This window comes from Oryx dammah, unplaced genomic scaffold (assembly GCF_014754425.2).
Source record: "Oryx dammah isolate SB20612 unplaced genomic scaffold, SCBI_Odam_1.1 HiC_scaffold_5, whole genome shotgun sequence".
NCBI lineage: Eukaryota > Metazoa > Chordata > Mammalia > Artiodactyla > Bovidae > Oryx > Oryx dammah.
This window is the reverse complement of record NW_024070189.1, coordinates 97,827,563-97,848,116: the sequence shown is the minus strand read 5'-3', so window position 1 is coordinate 97,848,116 and position 20,554 is coordinate 97,827,563. Positions and strand designations below refer to the sequence as shown.

General features: G+C 54.7%; 2 protein-coding genes across 4 annotated transcripts in view; one reads left to right on the top strand and one right to left on the bottom strand.

Moving 5' to 3' along the window:
• Positions 1 to 2,281: 2,281 nt before the first annotated feature.
• On the top strand, positions 2,282 to 6,302 carry PTGER1 (prostaglandin E receptor 1). 2 transcript variants are annotated; one of them, XM_040240934.1, is made up of 3 exons: positions 2,282 to 2,532; positions 3,510 to 4,486; positions 5,388 to 6,302. In XM_040240934.1, exons 2-3 carry the CDS (start codon positions 3,530 to 3,532, stop codon positions 5,652 to 5,654), a joined length of 1,224 nt encoding a protein of 407 aa, XP_040096868.1. In that variant the 5' UTR covers positions 2,282 to 2,532; positions 3,510 to 3,529; the 3' UTR covers positions 5,655 to 6,302. The 2 variants fall into 2 exon arrangements, with proteins under 2 accessions (XP_040096868.1, XP_040096866.1); XM_040240932.1 differs by having other exon boundaries at positions 2,282 to 4,486.
• PKN1 (protein kinase N1) overlaps positions 6,288 to 20,554 on the bottom strand; it is a 28,689-nt gene continuing 14,422 nt past the window's right edge. For both annotated transcript variants that reach the window (XM_040240924.1, XM_040240923.1), the window contains exons 6-22: positions 20,240 to 20,453; positions 19,051 to 19,245; positions 16,662 to 16,771; positions 16,430 to 16,573; positions 12,432 to 12,507; positions 12,201 to 12,342; positions 12,015 to 12,108; positions 10,348 to 10,427; positions 10,198 to 10,273; positions 10,008 to 10,099; positions 8,471 to 8,647; positions 8,268 to 8,330; positions 8,040 to 8,116; positions 7,705 to 7,847; positions 7,110 to 7,217; positions 6,939 to 7,019; positions 6,288 to 6,563 (exon numbers count right to left, since the gene is read on the bottom strand). In XM_040240924.1, the coding sequence (XP_040096858.1) occupies positions 6,360 to 6,563; positions 6,939 to 7,019; positions 7,110 to 7,217; positions 7,705 to 7,847; positions 8,040 to 8,116; positions 8,268 to 8,330; positions 8,471 to 8,647; positions 10,008 to 10,099; positions 10,198 to 10,273; positions 10,348 to 10,427; positions 12,015 to 12,108; positions 12,201 to 12,342; positions 12,432 to 12,507; positions 16,430 to 16,573; positions 16,662 to 16,771; positions 19,051 to 19,245; positions 20,240 to 20,453 (2,076 nt within the window). In that variant the 3' untranslated portion in view covers positions 6,288 to 6,359. The remainder of the gene's footprint in view (positions 6,564 to 6,938; positions 7,020 to 7,109; positions 7,218 to 7,704; positions 7,848 to 8,039; positions 8,117 to 8,267; positions 8,331 to 8,470; positions 8,648 to 10,007; positions 10,100 to 10,197; positions 10,274 to 10,347; positions 10,428 to 12,014; positions 12,109 to 12,200; positions 12,343 to 12,431; positions 12,508 to 16,429; positions 16,574 to 16,661; positions 16,772 to 19,050; positions 19,246 to 20,239; positions 20,454 to 20,554) is intronic.

Sequence of the window (20,554 nt, the reverse complement as noted above, 5' to 3'; positions counted from 1 at the left end):
CCCTTGTCTGTTCCCACCCAGTGGCCCGGAGAGCCCCCAGGCCAGAAAGTGAAAGTGTTACTCGCTCAGTCCTGTCCGACTCATCGCGACCCTGTGGACTCTATAGCCTGCCAGGCTCTTCTGTCCATGGAATTCCCCAGGCAGGGATACTGGAGTGGGTTGCCGACCCAGGGATCGAACCCCAGTCTTCTGCATTGTAGGCAGATTCTTTGCTGTCTGGGCCAGAAGGCATGGAGAAAGAAAGATGAAGTGGGCTTCAGATGGGGTCTCAGCCTGCCCCAGTCAGTGCTGATGGGGAGGAACCCACCCCAAGGCTCGGCGTTGGTGGGGGAGCAGTCACGATGCACCCTCACCCACCCATGCCCCCTGCTCCGCCCAGGCTGACTCTGGATATGTGGGGTCTGCCAGCGTCCAGGGCACACCATACTTCTGTGCTGGATGTAATAAACCTGGAGTGCTTGTTTTGACAACCCACTTCATCCTTGAGGATTAAGGGGAGCGAGGGAGCGAGGGCAGGAGTGGGTGGGACCCTTCCCAGACCTGGAGGGAAGAGCAAGGATTGAAGCAAGGGGAACCCAGCCAGAAGTCCCCACAGGAATGTCTGGGGGCAAGCTGAGAGGCAAGGTGTGAGCATGCCTGCCCCCCATTTCCAACATGCAGGCAGTGGGTCCCGGGAGAGGGGCGCAGGGACGGGTTACTCCAGGATTCCCTGGGCACCTGTGTGCACTTTGTGTGTCTGTGTTAATCACTCAGGTTGTGAAGGGGTGAGGCCATGAGTCTGGGTGTTGAGAGGGGTAGGACTGTCTCTCTCGGTGGTGGTTTGTGACTGTGTTGAGGGAATAGGGTGTGACAGCTGCCTGTCTTCCAGGGTGCTTGTAACTGGCGGGGCTTCTGTGTGGAGTGTGGCTGTGTGACTGTGTCTTGGGGTGTCCAGTGCCGTAAGCAGGTTTCTCTGGGTGTTGCTGTTACTAGGGCTGTGACCGGCTAGACCTTGGAGTTTTCTAGGGGGTTACCACTCCTTATGTCTCAGGCATATGCAGTGTGTACCGGTGGGGCCTGTCTTGGACTGTTAGGGGGCATCTCTGGGTGATTTGGGGTGTGGCTGGGGGGCTCTGTCAATGTTAGCGGTTGTGTTCACTGCTCAAGGTGCTGGGTCAGACTATTTGATGGCACTAAAGGGTGAGGGACTTCCCAGGTGGCTCAGTAAAGAATCCACCCCCAGTATAGGAGAGGGGGGTTCGATCCCTGAGTCCGGAAGATGCCATGGAGAAAGAAATGGCAACCCACTCCAGTATTCTTGCCTGGGAAATCCCATGGACAGAGGAGCCTGGCGGGCTACAGTCCATGGGGTTGCAAAAGAGTCAGACACAACTTAGTGACTCAGGAACAAGGGGGTGTGATGGTCCCTTTCTCAGGGGCCTGTATTTCAGGCTGTTGGAGTCTGTAACTATGGGTGTGTCTGGTGTTGGGGGTGATGCCAAGGGTCTGAGGACTGTGGCTGCTGCTGGGCTGGAAACAGGCCATGATGGTGGCGGGGTCTTGGAATGTTAAGGGATACAATTGTGTATGTTTGGGTGTGAGACCATGTGTGTGTGTGTGTGTGCGTCTGTGTGCGCGTGCACGCGCACATGCGCCCCTGAGGGATATGATTCTACTTCTTGGGGCAGGAAGTGAGGATGAAGCTGTGTGCCCACAGGTGTGGCTGTATGTGACTTGGGACCATGTCCTAAAGCAGGATCTAGGAGACGGCCTACCAGTCACCACACCTCCTGGTCCCCCTGCCCCGCTTCAACCTCCTCCTCCCTCTCCCTTCCTGGGGGATGACTGGCTGCACGCCTGGGCTTTAAGCCCCTGTGTAAATAATGGGCGGATCTCCTAGGCTGGCTGGACATGATCCAAGCTGGTCCACCCAAGGCTCTGCCCACCACCACCCACCCAGCATCCAGGAAGGCTCTGGCAGGGCAAGGGGCTGCTGCTGGCCCCACTCAGGGCTCGCTTTCCCACCTCACAGCCCTGCTGGGGGTAGCGGCAGCCCCCCTAAGCCGCCCCCGCCTGCCCTGGGCGACACTCACATTTTCCAGTGTTTAGATTTTATCCGCTTTATTAATGAGGCAGGCAAGAGGCCCACGCCTGTGGGGCGGGGAAGGGGGCTGCTCCCGTCCCACCAGGGGAAGAGGGTCACGGGGCAGGGAGGACAGGCCAACTTCCTGGAGGCCCCCACTTCCTCAGGAGGGGAGCTAAGGTCTGGGAGTGGTCCCTGACCATTGCCAGGAGTGTGTGGGGGGGGGGTGGTCCCTGCCAACCCAGGTCCCCCGAAGGCATACACCAAGTGGAACGGCCCCTGGAGGCTGGAGTGGGCAGCGGGAGGAGGCAGGGAGCGGAGGAGACGCCCCGTGAGGGAGGGAGGGGGGAGGGAGCGGCCTGCCGGAGAGCTCAGGCGCAGCAGGCTGGGGTGCAGCTGGGCAGCGGAGCAGCGGGGCAGCAGGGGCCAAACGGCAGGCCATGGGGACCCTGCGTCCGAGGCAGCACCGGGTAAGAAGGCTTGGGCCCGAAGACCGTCAGTGGGGGAGGCAGGCATGGAAAGATGCGGCTCCCCAAGCCTGTTCTTCCTGTGTTGACTCTCAGCCTGTCTGTCTGTCCCAGTTGATCTTATCCTCTGTCCAGCTTCTCCAGAAGACCTAGCAGTTTTGCCCTCTCAGCCCTCACCAGGGGATATCAAGGAATGGATGGTGATGGGTCAGCCTTGAGGCCTCTGGGGCAGGGGGCGGGGAGCCAGCAGGAGGAAGCTGGGCATCCAGAGGGTGGCAGCAGTGGTCAGAGGTAGGGCCTGGGCGGGAGACAGCAGGGGAGCTTGGAGATGGGAGTGTGGGGCGCAGGGCTGGGGTTCTGAGGACAGGTGAGAGGTGCCGAAGGGGCAGGTCTGTCGGCACAGAGATGGGGCCTTGAGGACAGAAATGGAGTGATGGGGACAAAGATGGGGGCTGAAGGGACAGGGATATGGCCCCGGGGAAAGTGTGGGGGGAAGCGATGTGCCCATGGTGGGAGAGGTGGGCTGTAGGGTGGGGCCAGAGTAAAGGGTGATGGTTAGAGATGGGGCAATGAGGTCAAGTGGGCCCCTGGGATCAGAAATGGGTTAATGGTTATCAGAGAGGGCTGAGGGCCCAGGAATTTGTGGTGGTGTCAAAATGGAAAGTTGGTGTCAGGTGGGTGGGGAAGGCTCAGAAGTGGGGTTGGAGACAGGTGAATTGAAGCCAGGTGAGCCCTGATGATCAGAGAAGGGGTGCAGTGTGGGCCGACTGGGGCCGGGAGTGAGAGATTGGCCGACTGGGGGCAGGGGAGGAGAATTGGATGAGGCCTGGGGCAGCCAGAGTCATTTAGAGTTGCCAAGGGTACAGGGTCCCTAAGAGAACTCTTAGGAAGTCAAATGGGTCGGGATGATCTGGGAGGGGAAAACCAGCTAGTCCAGGCCAACTGCGGGACTTCACCTTCCCCTCCTCTCCTCTTCCCAGCCCCACCCCCAGCACCTGACATGAGCCCCTGCGGGCCCCTCAACCTGAGCCTGGCGGGCGAGGCAACCACGTGCACGGCACCCGGGGCCCCCAACGCGTCCGCCGGACCACCGTTGGGCCTGGCGGGCGCATCGCCCGCGCTGCCCATCTTCTCCATGACGCTGGGCGCTGTGTCCAACGTGCTGGCACTGGGGCTTTTGGCGCAGGCCGCGGGCCGCCTGCGGCGCCGCCGCTCGGCAGCCACTTTCCTGCTGTTTGTCGCCAGCCTACTGGCCACCGACCTGGCGGGCCACGTGATCCCCGGAGCGCTGGTGCTGCGCCTGTACGCGGCGGGGCGCGCACCTGCCGGCGGCGCCTGCCACTTCCTGGGCGGCTGCATGGTCTTCTTCGGCCTGTGCCCGCTGCTGCTAGGCTGCGGCATGGCCGTGGAGCGCTGCGTGGGCGTCACGCGGCCGCTGTTGCACGCAGCCCGCGTCTCGGTGGCCCGTGCGAGGCTGGCTCTGGCAGCGCTGGCCGCCGTGGCCTTGGCCGTGGCTCTGCTGCCGCTGGCGCGCGTAGGCCGCTATGAGCTGCAGTACCCCGGCACGTGGTGCTTCATCGGGCTGGGCCCGGCAGGAGGCTGGCGCCAGGCCTTGCTCGCCGGCCTCTTCGCCGGCCTTGGCTTGGCTTCGTTGCTCGCCGCGCTCCTGTGCAACACGCTCAGCGGCCTGGCCCTGCTGCGCGCCCGTTGGCGGCGCCGCCGCTCTCGACGGCAGTTCCCAGCCGGAGGAGGCCCCGACAGCCGCCGTCACTGGGGAGGGCGCGGACCCCGCTCGGCCTCCGCTTCGTCCGCCTCATCCGTTGCTTCGGCCTCCGCCGCCCCGGGCGGCTCTCCGGGCCGCGGCTCGTCGCGCAGAGCCCGCGCACACGACGTGGAGATGGTGGGCCAGCTCGTAGGCATCATGGTGGTGTCGTGTATCTGCTGGAGTCCCTTGCTGGTGAGGGGCGCACAGGTCCACTCCGACCCTGCTCCTTCCCACGCCCTCCGTGACCCCTCCTACCCTTTTCCATCCCAAGTCCTTTCTCCCTGACCCAACTAGGGCTCTGCCCTCTTGCCCCCACCTGCCAGAGTCCACCCTTTGCTCTCTCCCTCTGACATCCCACTCTTTCCGGGCCCCTTGTCTTACTCCTTCCTGGGGTCTGTATAGGTCACCGGATCCAGGCAAGCCTCCCCTTCCAAGCCCACCCTCCTAAGTGCCTTCATTCCCTAGCTCCCTTCTAGCATCACCACCTCTTTCCTTTTTTTTTTTCCCTATAATTTTATTTTTGGCCGTGCTGGGTGTTAGTTGCTTCTCGGGCTTTTTCTCTCGTCGTGGTCGCGGGCTTCTCTTTTGCCCAGTGTCTTTTTGCCCGGTGCAGGCTCTAGGATGCATGGTCTTCAGTAGTAGAGGGCATGTGGGCTCAACAGTTGCAGCTTCCAGGCTCGAGAGCACAGGCACAGCAGCTGTGGTGCTCTGGCTCAGCCTCCCAGCTGGCATGTGGGAAATCTTTCCAGACCAAGGATCGAACCTGCGTTTCCTGCACTGGCAAGCAGATTATTTACCACTGAGGCAGCAGGGAAGCCTTTTCTTCCATCCTCTGTCCTTTGGGGTATCTGGGGCTCCTCTCTCGCCTGAGCGCACACCCAATGAATGAATGCCTCTCCTGCCATGCCCCTAATGTCCCGCTTCCCGCCCCCCGCCCCAGCTCCTTCCCAATTAGACTCCCACTTACTTTTACATTGCGTCCCTCCTCACAGCCCCCTTACTTCCCAGGCACGCTCCCACCCATCCCAACCCTACCCTTCCCCAGACCCCTTTTCTTACACCGCCCCACCGCTCACACCACCTTTTCCTGCAGGTGGTGGTGGTGCTGGCTGTCGCAGGCTGGGGTTCCAGCTCCCTGCAGCGGCCGCTGTTTTTGGCCGTGCGCCTCGCCTCGTGGAACCAGATTCTGGACCCCTGGGTGTACATCTTGCTGCGCCAAGCAGTGCTTCGCCAACTGCTTCGCCTGCTGCCTTCAAGGGCAGGCGCCAAGGGCAGCCATGGAGGGCTGGGCCTAACCAGGAGCACTTGGGAGGCCAGCTCGCTGCGCAGTTCTCGGCACAGTGGCCTCAGTTCCTTTTAGGCACATCCAGCGTCTAAGCCAGACCACCCGGGACCGGCCTCAGGTCCGCAGCGCAGAGACTTCGGGGAATGAAATCTTTGCGGACAAGCCCAGGGCGGTGGGTCCTGTCCGGGCTGCAGCACCCTGGTGGCCGCACGGAGGCGGCAGAGGCGCTGTGTACGCCTCCGGGGTGTGCAGTTCTTGAACTTGCCACGCGGGGGCACAGAGACGCAGAGCGGGAGTCGCGGGAGCATGCGCAAAACGCCATGGTCGCAGTCCTGGGGAGCTCCGCTGGGAGCAGAGCAAGAGGGTCTGGGGACGCTAGTCGCCCCTGCCGCCATCAGGAATGACTCGCACAACCATTCGCTCATCGTGGCCCTGAGCTCCCCCAACACAACCCCAAGTCCCTACCCACAAGCCACACCCCATCACGGGCCTCTCTACACAAGTCTGAACCCTCTCCCATTGCAGCTCACCTAGGCTCTCCACCAGTCGCAGGCCTGAGTCTCCACCATCCCTTGGCGCCTCTTCATATGACCCCTGACCAGGCATCTCCCTACACCCCAGTCACCCATTGCTTCCCTTCCCAACTCTTCCCACCTCCAAGCACTCCTCCCCGCCCCATCATCACTGTGCGCAAAAAGAAACAGGATGCATGGATGGGGCAAACCCCAAAGGCCTTTTTAAAAACTAACAGCTCGGTGAGGGCAGGGGCAGGGGAGGGGACTAGCAGCTCCCGGCCACAAAGTCGAAGTCCCGGAAGGCCGCCTGTTCCGTGGCCGTGAGGGGCCGTGCATCACGGGGTGGGCTCAGCGTGGGGGCCTCCCCTGTGAATTCCTCGTCGAAGTTGCTGACATCAGTGCGGCCGGCCAGCGTGGGTACGAAAGGTGGTGGCAGGCGCCGGGCCAGCAGGGCATCCCAGCCCAGGGTCTGCAGGGCGAGGAGAGGGAGAGGTCACCAGAGGCATGGGGCAGACCACAGGAGGGTCTGCTCCTTGCGACCTGAGTCTGGTTCTTTGAGAATCAACATAGAGTCACACAACAGAGGTGGGGGGGGGGCATGCTGGGGGCTCAGGAAGGGTTACAGTATGAGTGTATGGGGAGGGGGGGGCGGCTGGGCTCATACACAGAGCAGCACTCCCCAACAGGCCAGCCTGCAGTTAACTTGGGTGGGTGTAGGAAGGTCAGTGGGGGTAAATGTGAGGAAGCAAAGGCAGGTGGGTGTTGAGGGGAGCTAACAACGTTGGAAGTGAAGCCACTAGGTCTTGGGCATGGGGGAATGGGTCCTGGGGGTGGGAGACTTCACCCTGAAGAAAGGCTGTTTTTTCACATCCTCGGCGTCCCTCTCACTGGATCCCAACCTCCGCTCTGGATTCCTCCGCAGCAGCTGGGTGGAGGGAGTTCCGTGTCAGTGTTCCCCTTCCCAGCCCCAGGGTCACTTCCCCTGGCTCATCCCGAGTTGGGCAGGGGTCCTTACCCTGCGCATGATGCCAATGGCTTCAGCTGACAGGAAGCGGGGGTAGCGAACCTCATCGTTGACAATGCTGTCAAATACCTCCTCCTCGTCGTCCCCTGGGAATGGGGACTGGGACAAGGAGAGTTTGGATGAATTAGGCCCCTCTGACCATACCGCACCTCGTTCCATTCACCCAGGGCTCCAGCTGTACTTTGACACGGCTCACTTGGGAGGGGAAGGACCCCAATTTACAGATGCAGAAACTGAGGCCAAGGAGGCAGAGCTACCTGTCCTCAATCAGACAGCCCATAGTGGAGGGTGAATCTGACACCCTCCCCCTACTGGCTCCCCTACTGGATCAGCGGCAAAGAACCCGCCTGCCAGTGCAGGAGACTCGGGTTTGATCTCTGGGTCAGAAGATTCCCTGGAGAAGGAAATGGCAACCCACTCCTGTGTCCTTGCCTGGAAAATCCCATGAGCAGAGGAGCTTGGCAGGCTACAGTCCACAGTGTCACAAAGAGTTGGGCATGACTTAGTGATTAAACAACCCTCCCACCTCACCAGCACATACACAGGTTACCAGGGACAGGCAGGGTGGAGCCGCCTGGGATCTCACCTCACCAACCAGCATCTCATAGAGCAACACGCCCAGTCCCCACCAGTCCACAGCCCGAGTGTACGATGTGTCTGTCAGCACCTCAGGCGCCAGGAACTCTGGGGTCCCGCAGAAAGTGCTGGTCCGGTCCCCATAGCCCATCCCTGGGGGAGCAGCAAGGCCACATAAGGTTATGGGGGAGGTCACAGCTCTAGCCCAGCCCAGCATGGGGTGGTCTAGACAGCCAGCCCTAAGAACCCAGCAAGGGTAAGCCAGGTGGGGCTGGGGGGCTCCATTACCTCCCCTCTCTGTCTGAACCCCAGAAGTCAGGCCCGCAGATCCGAACCCCTCCTCACCCTCCTTGCAGAGACCAAAGTCTGCAATCTTGACATAGCCCTCGGTGTCCAGGAGCAAATTGTCCAGCTTCAGGTCCCTGTGAGAGGGGGTGGAAGAACGTAAGGAGGGATGAGTGGGGATGTGGGGTCTGCCTGAAGCCTGAGGGCCCACCAGTGGGCAGAGCGGGTATGTGCATGTATGCACGAGCCCACAGGCGTGAACGCGCACACACACACACGCACACACACCTGTAGACAATCTTGTGTTCGTGGAGAAACTGCAGCCCCAGCACCACACAGGCCGAATAAAAGCTGCAGAGAGAGGCTGGTATGAGGGAGCCAGGTCTCCAGGCAAGGTAGGAGGGTCACAGAAGACTCCCACATCCTCAGACCCCCCCCCCGCAGTTCCCCGTAGCTCCAGGAGGTGTGGGGAGGCAGGGTGCCGGGCTCACACAGCACGGGGCTCCGAGAACACATCGCTGTGGATGTGCAGCATCAGGTCCCCGCCAGCCGAGTACTCCATCACGAAGCATACGTGCTCTGGTGTCTGGAAACAGCCAAACAGGTTCACCAGAAAGGGGTGTCCCGCGCTGGTCACAGCTGCCAAGATCCGCTTCTCACACATCAGGCTGGGCAGGGCAGGGGGAGGGGGGTCAGAGAACGCAACAGCTCACTACCCCTGACTCCCGTCATTCCCTAGTCTTCAATCACCAGATGTTTGCTCAAGGGCCTGGAATGGCTGTGCACACTTGGGCAAGTTGCTTAATGTGTCTGAACCTGCTCAAGAGGCATCCAGAATCCATCCATTGTCCTAGTAACAGTCCCTGACTTCCTTATGGGAAACCACCAGGGGAACTGTTACTTCCCTTCAGAGCACCCCATCTCCCAGGCCAGGAATTGGTTCATGAATGGGCAAGCCAAGCCAATGGATTCAAACTCAAGATTTCTGTTGGAATGAATAAGGGAGAAGGGCCAAAGCTGGCAGATGAGCCTTAAAGTGCTAAAGTAGGAGGTATCTCTGACCCTATGAGGGGAGTACAAGCAAAGCCCACACAGATAAAAGCAGAAGTGAGAGACGTCAACTCAGCACCTGGATACAGCCATGCCTGAAGGTAGTCCACCCCTGGACTTTTCTGATCCAGAGCAATAAATTCCTCTATTTGCTTAAGCCTGTCTAAGTCGGATTCCTGGTTAATAAAAGGATGTCAAGAGGACTGGGGCTATCTCAGTGCCTCTACTGGGCATTTACAGGGCGCAAGGCACTCTGCAGAATGATTTAGAGGCATCCTCCCATTCAATCCACCCAGCAACCCTGAAAGAAAGGCTTACTCCCCTTTTATAGATGGGGAGGCTGAGGTTCAGAGGGTAAAGTGAACACTCTAAGGTTTCTATGCACATCTGTAGCAGAGGCAGGATTTGAACTCAGGGTCCTGACCCCAAAGCAGAGTCAGTACATGGCACCATTAACAGCACAGGCTTCAGAACCCAAGTCCCTAAGCTCAAATCCCAGACCTGCTGCTTACTGGCTATGTGACCTTGGGCAATCTGCCCAATTTCTCTGTGCCATTGGAACTGGGACCATAACAGTGTCGACTTCTTAGAGGAATCTGAAGGACATGATGGGTGCTTACTAAGTCATGAAATACTGGTGGCTCAGTCAGTAAAAGAATATGCCTGAATGCAAGAGACTACCTGCAATGCAGGAGACCCGGGTTCGATCCCGGGGTCGGGAAGATCCCCTGGAGAAGGAAGTGGCAACCCTCTCCAGTATTCCTGCCTGGGAAATCCCATGGACAGAGGATCCTGGTGGGCTACACGGGGTCACAAAAGAGTCAGACACGACTTAGAAACTCAGCGACAACTAGCTTAGTAAGCAGGAATGACTGTTATGAATCATTCTCACAGCAGCTCCCAGGAAGGGAGTGCTTGGTCTCCCACTTCCTGGAAGAGAAGACTGATGTTCTCAGAGGGCATGAGCAGGCTCCCCACCTCTCCACCTCGTCTCGGGCCACAATGTCCCCTTTCTTCAAAGCCTTGATGGCGAACAGCTCCCCACTGGGCCGGAATTCAGAGAGCAGCACCTGAAACCACAGTGGTCACAGGGTGCCCTTAGTGCCAGTCTAAGGACCCGGGGGGGGTGGGCCTCCAGCCCCCCAGCTCCCTACCCCCCATACCTCACCTTCCCAAAGTGACCCCGGCCCAGCACTGCCAGGAACTGGAAATCCTCGAGGGTCAGGGGTGACTTCCTCAGAGGGCTGCGGAAAGACGGGACTGGTGGGGAAGGGACAGTGGGCAGGGGTGGTGGGTGGTGGCCAGGGGAGGGGGTCACCTGCACGGCCTGGGGCCTGGCGTCTCCTGGCTCTCCGAAGGCAGCTCGGGAGGGGCAGCAGTTGCCTGTATCGGAGAACTCTGTGACAGGGAGAGGAGGTCAGAGTACAGTAACCCATAACCACAATGGATATGACCCGTCTCCAATCTGACCTCTCGCGTCTGTATAGTCAAAGCTATGGGTTTTCCAAGAGTCATGTACAGATGTGAGAGCTGGACCATAAGGAAGGCTGAGGGCTGAATAACCAATGCCTTTGAATTGTGGTGCTAGAAAAGACTCTTGAGAGTCCCCTGGACAGCAAGGAGATCAAACCAGTCAATCCTAAAGGAAATCAACCCTGAACAGTCATTGGGAGGACTGTTGCTGAAGCTCCAATACTTCTAACTTATTGCCTTTATTGGTAACAGCCTTATGGAACAACCTAATTCTTTACATCATATGAATATATAATGAAGAATCAAAATTAAAAATTGAAATTGGAGAAAATTTGCCTACTGGTCCATCATTCCCCATTATAGAGATAGTTTTAAAAGTTCAACCAGTGCAAACAGGTATACAGTAGGAAATACAGTTTTTCCTGCCCCAGCTGCTCTCCCCAGAGCCAGCTGCTGTTAATGATACCATGGGTACCTTTCTAGATGTATTTCATACTCATTCAAGCATTTCTTTGTGCATGTATGTGAATGGCCATCACAGATGTCCAGGAGTGGAACATCTAGGTCAAGATAATACCCATTTTTAACTCAACCAGCTTGCCCTCCCAAGAAGATGTAGTGATTCACATGCCTCCCACTGCCTGCCTGCCTGTTCTCCCGCATCCTCTCCAGCATTCAGTGTTATTCAACTTTTGGATTTTTTTTTTTTTTGCCAAATTCATCTATTTAATGATCTCATTTAATGCCATGAAGCATATATTATTATTGCTGCCATTTTTTAGAAAATGAGGTATAAAATGCATTCACTGGGGTGGGTAATGGGACCAGCTGTTACACATGTGTCTAACCAGATGCCTGTAAGCTACACCAGGGGTTGGTAAACTCCATGTTTTGTACAGTCTGTAAGCTAAGAATCATTTTTATGTTTTTAAAGGGTTGAGAAAACTCAAAAGAAGAAAAATAGCTCATGATTCCTGAAAGGGATGTGACACAAGGTTTTCCCAGTGCACAGCCACACCCCTTCGTGTCTGTATCACACGTTGCTGCTTTCTATGAGAGCAGTATTGACGAGTCATCACTGTGACCCGTCTGACCCACAAAGCTGAAGATACTGATGATATGGTCCTTCCCAGAAAAAGTGTACTTGCCCTCTGACCTAGATCAAGCTTCAGAACATTTTCATCATGCTAGCAGGCTCTCCTGAGTCCGCTCTCCTGTCAATAAACTGCCTGGAGGAAACCACTAACTTGACTCCTGTCATCGACATGAGTTTTAAACTTGATCGTTTTACAGAGGGGTGCGCTAAGCACGAAGAGGTGAAGTGGCTTGACATGGGTCAAACAGACAGGAGGCAACAGAGCAAGACTGGGGCCCAGGTGGCCTGGCTCCCAAGCTCATGTGTTTGTCTGGGATAGAAAATGAGACCCTAGCTCTGGCAGAGATTAGCTGTGTGACCAAGGAAGTTCCTGGCGAGAGCCTGGAACTCGAGCTGGGCCAAGGTGGGGTGCTCACCAGACTGGATGGGCTGGAAGGAGGACCCAGAGGGCTCTTCTGGGGTGGGCTGTCTGTCTCAACCCCAAGGTTCAGCTTCTCCACAGATATGTCACTGCGGCACAAGGAAGGAGGGCGCATCTAAGACCTGGCACCCAGGAAAGCAGCCAGGGCAGCGGGCCTCCCAGGGCCCCGCCCCCCGCTTACCCTGTGGACCGAGCCTCAGGTCCTGGTGAAGCCCCCGGGCTGAAGGTACCAGTGGCCGTGGCGTTGGGGATGAGCCTGCGGAGCAGCCGTACCCAGGTGGCAACGTCGATGTTCATCTGCCTAGCACGCTGAAATGCCTTCCCTGGGGAGGGGCGGCGTGGGGGTGGATGTTAGCCTCCATGACACGCACGGCACCCCTAGTCTCTGCCCTGCCCCGGTTCATCCCCTCACCTTGCTGCTTGGAGAAGATCTTCTTCTGTCGTCGGAGCCGGGGTATCCTCTCAATGACAGGGTTGCGGAAGGTGACCTAAGGGGAGAGGCTGGTGTGAGGACCCTGGCCCTCCTCTAGCATCTCGCTGGGGGAAGCCTCAGGGTCATAGGTGTGCACACCCGTACGTTTCCGGGGTTCCAGTCACTGTGGCATCGCATCCAACCACAGAGTACCATGCAGCATATTAAGGGGTCACAAAGCCAATCCATCCTTTGACAGGACCACCTCTTGAAAGCCACCCTGGAAAGGCAAGAAGCAGGCAGGCAAGCAGGCCCTCTTCTAGGGGTGGGGAGCAGCTCTGATCCAACAAGACCTACGGACGACTCTGGCAAATGGGAGCTACCCTTCCTTTAGCGTCCCGCCTCCCCACCTGTGCTCACAGACCAGCACCACCAGCATCACCCGGGAACCTGCTGGAAAGGGAGACTCTCAGCACCTCCACCCACCCCGGACCCACTGAATCAGAAACCCTGGGGGTGAGGCCCAGCAGTGTGTGTTCTAGCAAGCCCTCCAGGTGATGATGCTGGTGTCCACTCATGTGGGGAAACCACTGGTCTCGTGGAATTCTCCCAACTGCATCACATCTTCTGGAAGATGTTGAAGTCATAGAACCGTGTGACTTCATGGGTGTCCCTGATCTGGTCACCTCTAGCCACGTGTGGCTACTGAAATGAAGTAAAATGTAAGCTGACTGAAAACGTCAGTCGCCCAGTCACACTAGCCAGACTTCAAGAGGCTAGCGGCTACTATATAGGAGGACACAGACACGGAACAATTCCATTTACGACAGAACTCAACTATTGTAGGCTCAGAGACAACAGAACTGCAGAAGGTTCTACAGGATGGTGCTTTGGGGAGAACAAAAGAGAATGTTATAAGTAAACCTTGGGGGCTTCTCCCGTGGTAAAGAATCCGCCTGCCAATGCAGGAGACAGATTCAATTGCTGATCCAGGCAGATCCCACTTGCCGCCGAGCAGCTAAGCCCGTGAGCCACAACTACTGAGCCGGTGCTCCACAGCCCATGCTCCAGAGCCCATGCTCCATCACTAGAGAAGCCACGGCGATGAGAAGCCCGCCTGCCACAACTAGAGAAGAGCCCGAGCAGCAACAAAGACTCAGCCAAGACAAAAATAAAAATAAGTAACATTTTTTTAAAAAGAAACAACAATCTTTCTTAAAAAAAAAATAGTAAGTAATCTTGAAGACAAGCAGGACTGCCTCAGAACTCTTACCCCTGGCCACCCACCACTATTATCCACTTGGGTTTTGGACAGTCTTCCTAACAGAAGAATAATTTCATGGCCCTGCCGTGTGAAGTCAGCTCTTCTCTGCGCCTTTCCTTCTGTGGTCCTGGATTACAAGATCATGTAAGAATTTTCACCCAGATACTAAGATAGCCCTTGACTATTTCAAGAATTTTTCTGGATATTTTTAGGAATTAGTGAATTAGTTAGAAATTACTGAAAAGTGACTAATTTTTAAAATTTTGAAAGCATTTTCTAGTGAAAACTTAAGAGTAATGTAGACTTTTGGTATCTATAGGCTTCCCTGGTAGCTCAGCTGGTAAAAAATCCACCTGCAATGCAGGAGACCTTGGTTTGACTCCTGGGTCGGGAAGATTCACTGGAGAAGGGATAGGCTACCCACTCCAGTATTCTGGCCTGGAAAATTCCATGGACGATATAGTCCATGGGGTCGCAGAGAGTCAGACACAAGTGAATGACTTTCACAGCCAAGGAAAAGCTTCTTTCAGGTTAATCTTTAAACTCACTTGAACCCAATGACTCTCTTGATATTTATCCCATTCCTGAAAACAGAGTTAATTATACGGCCGTTGTTTTAATACTGTGCACTGGGAATTTTTTATACTAGGGTTTCCCAGGTTGAGCTAGTGGTAAAGAACCCGTCTGCCAATGCCAGAGGCATAAGAGATGCAGGTTTCATCCCTGGGTCAGGAAGAGTCTCTGGAGGAAGGCATGGCAACACACTCCAGTATTCTCGGCCGGAGAATCCCATGGACAGAGGAGCCTGGTGGGCTTGAGTCCATAGCATCACAAAGAGTAGGATAAGACTGAAGCGACTTAGCATGCATACACTGGGAATTCTGTTTCTTTTTCACATTTCTGATCTTTTTCACATGATCTGATCTTTTTGCAAAGAAAACTGGTATTTAAAAAACTAAGCAAGTGGTGGGGACTTTCCTGGTGGTCCAATGGATAAGACTCCACACTCTCAATGCAGGGGGCCCAGGTTCGATCCCTGGTCAGGAAACAAAGATCCCACAGACGGCAATCAAGTCTACAAGTTACAAAGACTGAACCCAAGCACTCTAGAGCCCAGGCGCCAGAACTAGAGAAGTCCGAGAGCTGCAATGAAGACCCAGCAAAGCCAAAATAAATAATAAATAAAAAAAAAAATCTAAGCAAGCAGCAAAATAGAAAAAAAAAAATTCTCCCCTTGGGTTAAAGACATGGGGAGATATATCTATACATAAATACATACATATATGTATACACACACACACACGTGAAATGTGTGTGTGTGTGTTTTCCTGCATTGCAGGCGGATTCTTTGTCATCAGAGCTACCAGGGAAGCTGTGTGTGTGTGTGTGTGTATCCATGCGTCCATGCGTGCGTGTGTGTTGTGTGTGTGTGTGCGCGTGTGTGTGTGCGCGTGCGTGCCTGCGTGCATGCGTGCGTGTGTGTTGTGTGTGCATGCGTCCATGCGTGCGTGTGTGTGTTGTGTGTGTGTGTGTGTGTGTGTGCGCGTGCGTGCATGCGTCCATGCGTGCGTGTGTGTGTTGGGTTGGCCAAAAAGTTTTTTCGAGTTTCTATAAGATCTTATGAGAAAACCCAAACGAACTTCCTGTTCAGCCCAATGCATAAAACAGGGTACGTTATTATTTTAAGGGCAAATTTAAAGAATTCCTAGAATAATTCTGGTTAAATGAGGGGGCCGGTGACTTTATTTCTCTGTGTCTCACTTTCCTCCTCTGTCAAACGTAACTAGTAATGGTCCCTCCTGCACGGGTTCTTGTGAGGATTTATAAGTTAGTGCCAGCAGAGCACTTAAGACAGGGCTTGGCCATATGACAAGGGGTCAGCTAGGAATGTCATTTAGACTATGGGCTCTCAATGAGGGGCCGCTGGCCATGTCTGGAGGCATTTTTAGTTGTCACAACTTGTGCGGGGTTGCTACTGGCATCCCGTGGGTGGGGACCGGGGATATGACTCTGCACTCAGCACCCTACAGTACATAGAGCAGTCCTGCAACCAAGACTTATCCAGCCCAAATGTCCACAGTGCCAAGGGGCAGGGGCAGGCTCCCCTGATGAGGACCCTAACCCAACAGCACTGGGGAAGGAATCTCTCTGCTCAACTGTGGCTCTCATAGCAATCCCCATCATACGTTGCTTGGTTTTGCTTTTCTTTTCTGGCTTGACAACATTTTGCTATTCTTTTTTTAATATCTTGTTTCAGAATGAAACCAATCCCAACTTTAGTCATGCATCATGGGACTAATTAAATGTACTTTCCTATCAAGGTTCAGAGACTAAGGGGAAAACACATCTTCCCCTTCTAGAAAACCAGGAGAAAGAGACACAAAAAGCATTTTTCTGGGCTTTTCTGGTGGCTTGGCGATAAAGAATCCGCCTGCCAAGGCAGGAGACACGTGTTCAATCCCTGGTCCGGGAAGATCCCACATGCTGCAGAGCAACTGCGCCCGTGTACCACTGTTAAGCCTGCGCTCTGGAGCCCAGGAGCTGCAACTATTGAACCCGTATGCTGCAATTACTGAAGGCCATGCACCCTAGAACCCGTGTTCCACAAGAAAAGCCAAGGCATTTAGAAATCCACATGCGCCGCAACTCAAGACTAGCCTGAGCAGCAACGAAGACCCAGCACAGCCAAAAAAAAAAAAAAAAGCATTTTCTCAGGGCAGGGGTCAGGCTGTACCTCAGCCAGCAGGCAGCCCTGAGGTTCCATGTCCAGCTGCACCTCATGCCTCTCATTGTCCAGGAAATCCTCCAACTTCAGGAATTTGAGGGCACACAGGCCCCGCTGGTCCCGCCAGAACACAGCCAACTCCAATTCCCGTGCCTCAGAGAAGAAGAGGGCTGTCACTTGGGGTGCCTGAGGCCCCAGGCCCCTCCTCCTCCCAGCCCTCTCACTCGCCCACCTAACTCACCCTCTCCAGCTCCAGGGTAAAGCTCTGGTCCCAGGCGTTGGGGCCACATGGCTTCCAGGATGTCTGTCCCACCACTGTGTTATCCAGCTTGAGCACAGTGCTCACCTCATCTGGAACAGGGGTGGGGGGAGGGTGTCAGGAGATTCTGGGGAGGAGGGTAATCTCTTATATCTTATTAATAAAGAAATCCTCTCTTCCCCTATAATATTCTGCTATGCTATCTGACCAAGCTCTACAGTCCTGCCTTTCACATTAAGCCCTTCAATCCATCTCCAGTTGATTTTGGTGTGTGGTGTGAGGCAGGGATCCAAATTCACTTTTATTCTATATATAAATTCCAGCAATGTATTCCTAAGTATTCAATCTAAAAAAATGCCAGCAAGTATACATTGGGAGATGCATAAATATAATGCTTACGTAACAGCTCTAAACTAGAAACATCTGCCTATGAACTAACATATACATGGTAATTAGCTAAACCATGAAATCTCTTATATTCAACTATTTTTTACCTAAAAAGTAACTGATATGGCTCAGTCTAACACAATTAAACCAGGCTAAAAATGAATGAAGTATAATTTCATGCAACAGTATGAATAAATCTCCCACACAATGTTGAATAAAAGAAGCCATTACCATGGAATACATTCTGTATGATTCCACATATGTGCAGTTCAAACACAGGCAAATTAAACTGCATTGCTTTGAGATGGTACATGGGCGCTAAAACTACAAAGAAAAGCGAGGAAATGATAGCAGTAAGAGTGAGGAGAGTAGCTACCTCTAGGACAGAGGAAGGGGCTGGAATTGAGGAGGGGGCATGAGAGGGCTTCCAGAGAATTCTATTTCTTGACCTGGGTGGTGGTAACATAGGCGGTTACTCTACTGTCATTCTTCTTTTATTCATACTTTTACATGTGTGCATTCGTTTTTTTTCACATTGTGGTAAAACTCACATAAAATTTACCATCATTATCAAGTATACAGCTCAGTGGTACCAAGTACGTTTATACTGTTGTTCAATCCTCACCACCGTCATCTCCAGAACTCTTTATCTTTCCCAACTGAAACTCTGTCCCCGGTAAACAATGACTCTCCATTTCGCCTCCCCCTCAACCACTAGCAACCACTATTCTTTCCATCTCTATGAATGTAACCAACATAGATACTTCATATAAGAAGAATCCTACACTACGTGTTGGCTTCCCAGGTGGCTCAGCGGTAAAGAATCTGCCTGCCAATGCAGGAGGCTCAGGCACATGGGTTGAACACAGGGATTCAATCCCTGGGTTGGGAAGATCCCTCGGAGAAGGAAATGGCAACTTGCTCCAGCTTTCTTGCCTGGGAAATCCCACGGACAGAGGAGTCTGGTGGGTTACAGTTCATGGGGTCACAAAAGAGTCGGACACAACTTAGGGACTAAACAACAACAAAAAGACAAGAAGTATCCCTCATGCTCAGCTGCTAAGTCATATCCAACTCTTTTGTGACCCCATGGACTGCAGCCCACCAGGCTTCTCTGTCCATTGGGATTTCCCAGGCAAGGATACTGGAGTGGGTTGTCATTTTCTTCTCGGGGGAATCTTCCCAACTCCGGGATCAAACTCATGTCTCCTGCACTGGCAGGCGGATTCTTTACCACTGAGCCACCAGGGAAGCCCACTTGTCATTTTACAGTTGGTTTATTTCACTGATGTACTCAAGTTCATCCATGCTGCGGCATGTTTCAGAATGTCCTTTTTTAAGGCTGAAAAATCCAGAGAATTCTATTTCTTGACCTGGGTAGTGATAACATAGGCAGTTACTTTAATGTTATTCTTCTTTTACTCATACTTTTAAACGTGTGTATTCACTTCTTTTCACATTGTAGTAAAACTTGTAACATAAAATTTACCATAGTTATATATACATTTGTATAGAATAGAATCCATTTCTATAGAATAGACTTCTCTGGAATCCACTGTGTGGATGGACCACAATTTGTTTATCCATTCATCCATCAACAGACACTGGGTTGCTTCTGCCTTTTGACCACTGTGAATAATGCTGCTATGAACATGGGTGTATACCAAAATCTCTTTGAGATCCAGCTTCCAACTCTTTTGAGTAGGAATATTAGATCTATGGTAGTTCTATGTTTCATTATGTGAGGACCTGCCATGCTGCTTTCCATGGTGGCCACACAATTTTACATTTCCACCAACAATGTAGAAGCCTTCCAGCTTCTCCACATCCTCCCTAACACCTGTTATTTTATCTTGTTCTATTTTACAGTATCCATCCTAATGAGTGTGATGAACAACTTTTTCAGAATGTTACCAATGTGGGAAATCAGGAACCACCCCGAGCCTACCCCACCTCATCCCTCCCGGGCATCAGTGCCACTCACTGGTGTTCTCGGCTTCAGCTTTGAGGCTGCTCCTGCCACTGAGACTTCCAGTTCGGCTGTAAAGACCTCGGGCTGGGCGGCTCAGGAAGGGGGTGCGGCTGTCAGGGGTCCCAGGCGCCCCCACCGAAGGTGAAGGGTTCCAAGGGATGGTCTCTGGAAGGTCTCTGCAGCCCACCACGCGCACCTCCAGGGTCCCTGAGAGAGGGGCAGGCTCATGGGGTGGGTTACATCTGGGGCAGGACAAGGGTTGCAGGTAAAGTGGGCATGTGCAGAAGTGGCCAGCGTGCAAGGGGGAGTTGCTGAGGGACAATCGGGGTGAGGCAGGGGGTCTGCTGCAGAGATGGCTGTGTCCAGAAGAGAGAAACAGGGGATGAGGGGGAGGGGTGGGGCAGTCTGGGGAAGGGCTCTAGATGCTGAGATTTAGTGACAGAAGGGCAGTCCAGAGGGCAGACCGGAGGTCCAGGCGGTGGTGAGCCAGGTAGGACTGAGGGGGTCCAGGGTAGGATTCGGTAGGCTAGTCTGAGATCTGACACTGGGGCTGGGGTCTATGATGGGACTAGTCTGGGGAGGTAGTGGCTGACGGATCTAAGAAGGGAGGGGCTGGCTAGTCTGGGGGTGGGGGGGTCAGAGGTTCAGGACTGAGGATTCTGAGAGTGAGGGACTAGGAGACTGAAATCGAGGACTCTGGCTGGAGAGAGTAGACAGGACCCTTCAGGGAGGGGTGGGGAAAGTGAGGATGGGACTGTTGTTGCTGTTGTTGTTTAGTCACTCAGCTGTGTCTGACTCTTTTGCGACCTCATGGACTACAGACTACCAGGCTCCTCTGTCCATGGAATTTCCCAGGCAAGAATTCTAGAGTGGGTTGCCATTTCCATCTCCAGGGAATCTTCCCCACCCAGGGATCAAGGATGGGGAGACAAGGGCAAGAGTCTCTGGGAGGGCAAGGTGGGGTGGGAAGTCTAGGGTCCATGGGTCTGTCTGGCATGGGGAAATGGGGCCCAGGGCTACAGGGCTGGGGTGAATGGAGAAGGGAGGGGACAGTGGGATGGGAGTCCAGGACTGGGGAGAATGAAGATCCCAGTTGCAGGTTTGGGGCTGGGGGCTCAGAGGGGCAGGAGTCTAGAGCTAAGGGGTGGGGTCCTGATTTGGGGAGGAAGCCGGGGAGGACGCGGGAGGTGTAGGGACCCACCTGTGAGTGGTGCAGGCTTGCTCAGGGTGCTGTAGTGCGTGGCGGGGAACGGCCCGGCCAGGCGGGCGCTAAAGGCTGCGGAGGAAGCCGCGGCGAGCTCCTCGCGCAGCAGCCGCCCCTTCGGGTGGTCAGCGGGTAGCTCCCCAAGCCGCCGCTCCAGCGCCTCCCGAAGCAGCCCCAGCTTCTGGTTGGACTCGGTCAGCTTCTCCTGGGCCTGAGGTAGGAGAAGCCCGGCCGGGCTGGGGGCGAGATCCGGCGCGCCCCGCCCCCAGGCCGGCTAAGTCCCACCTGGAGCTCCTCCCCGGAAGCCCCAGC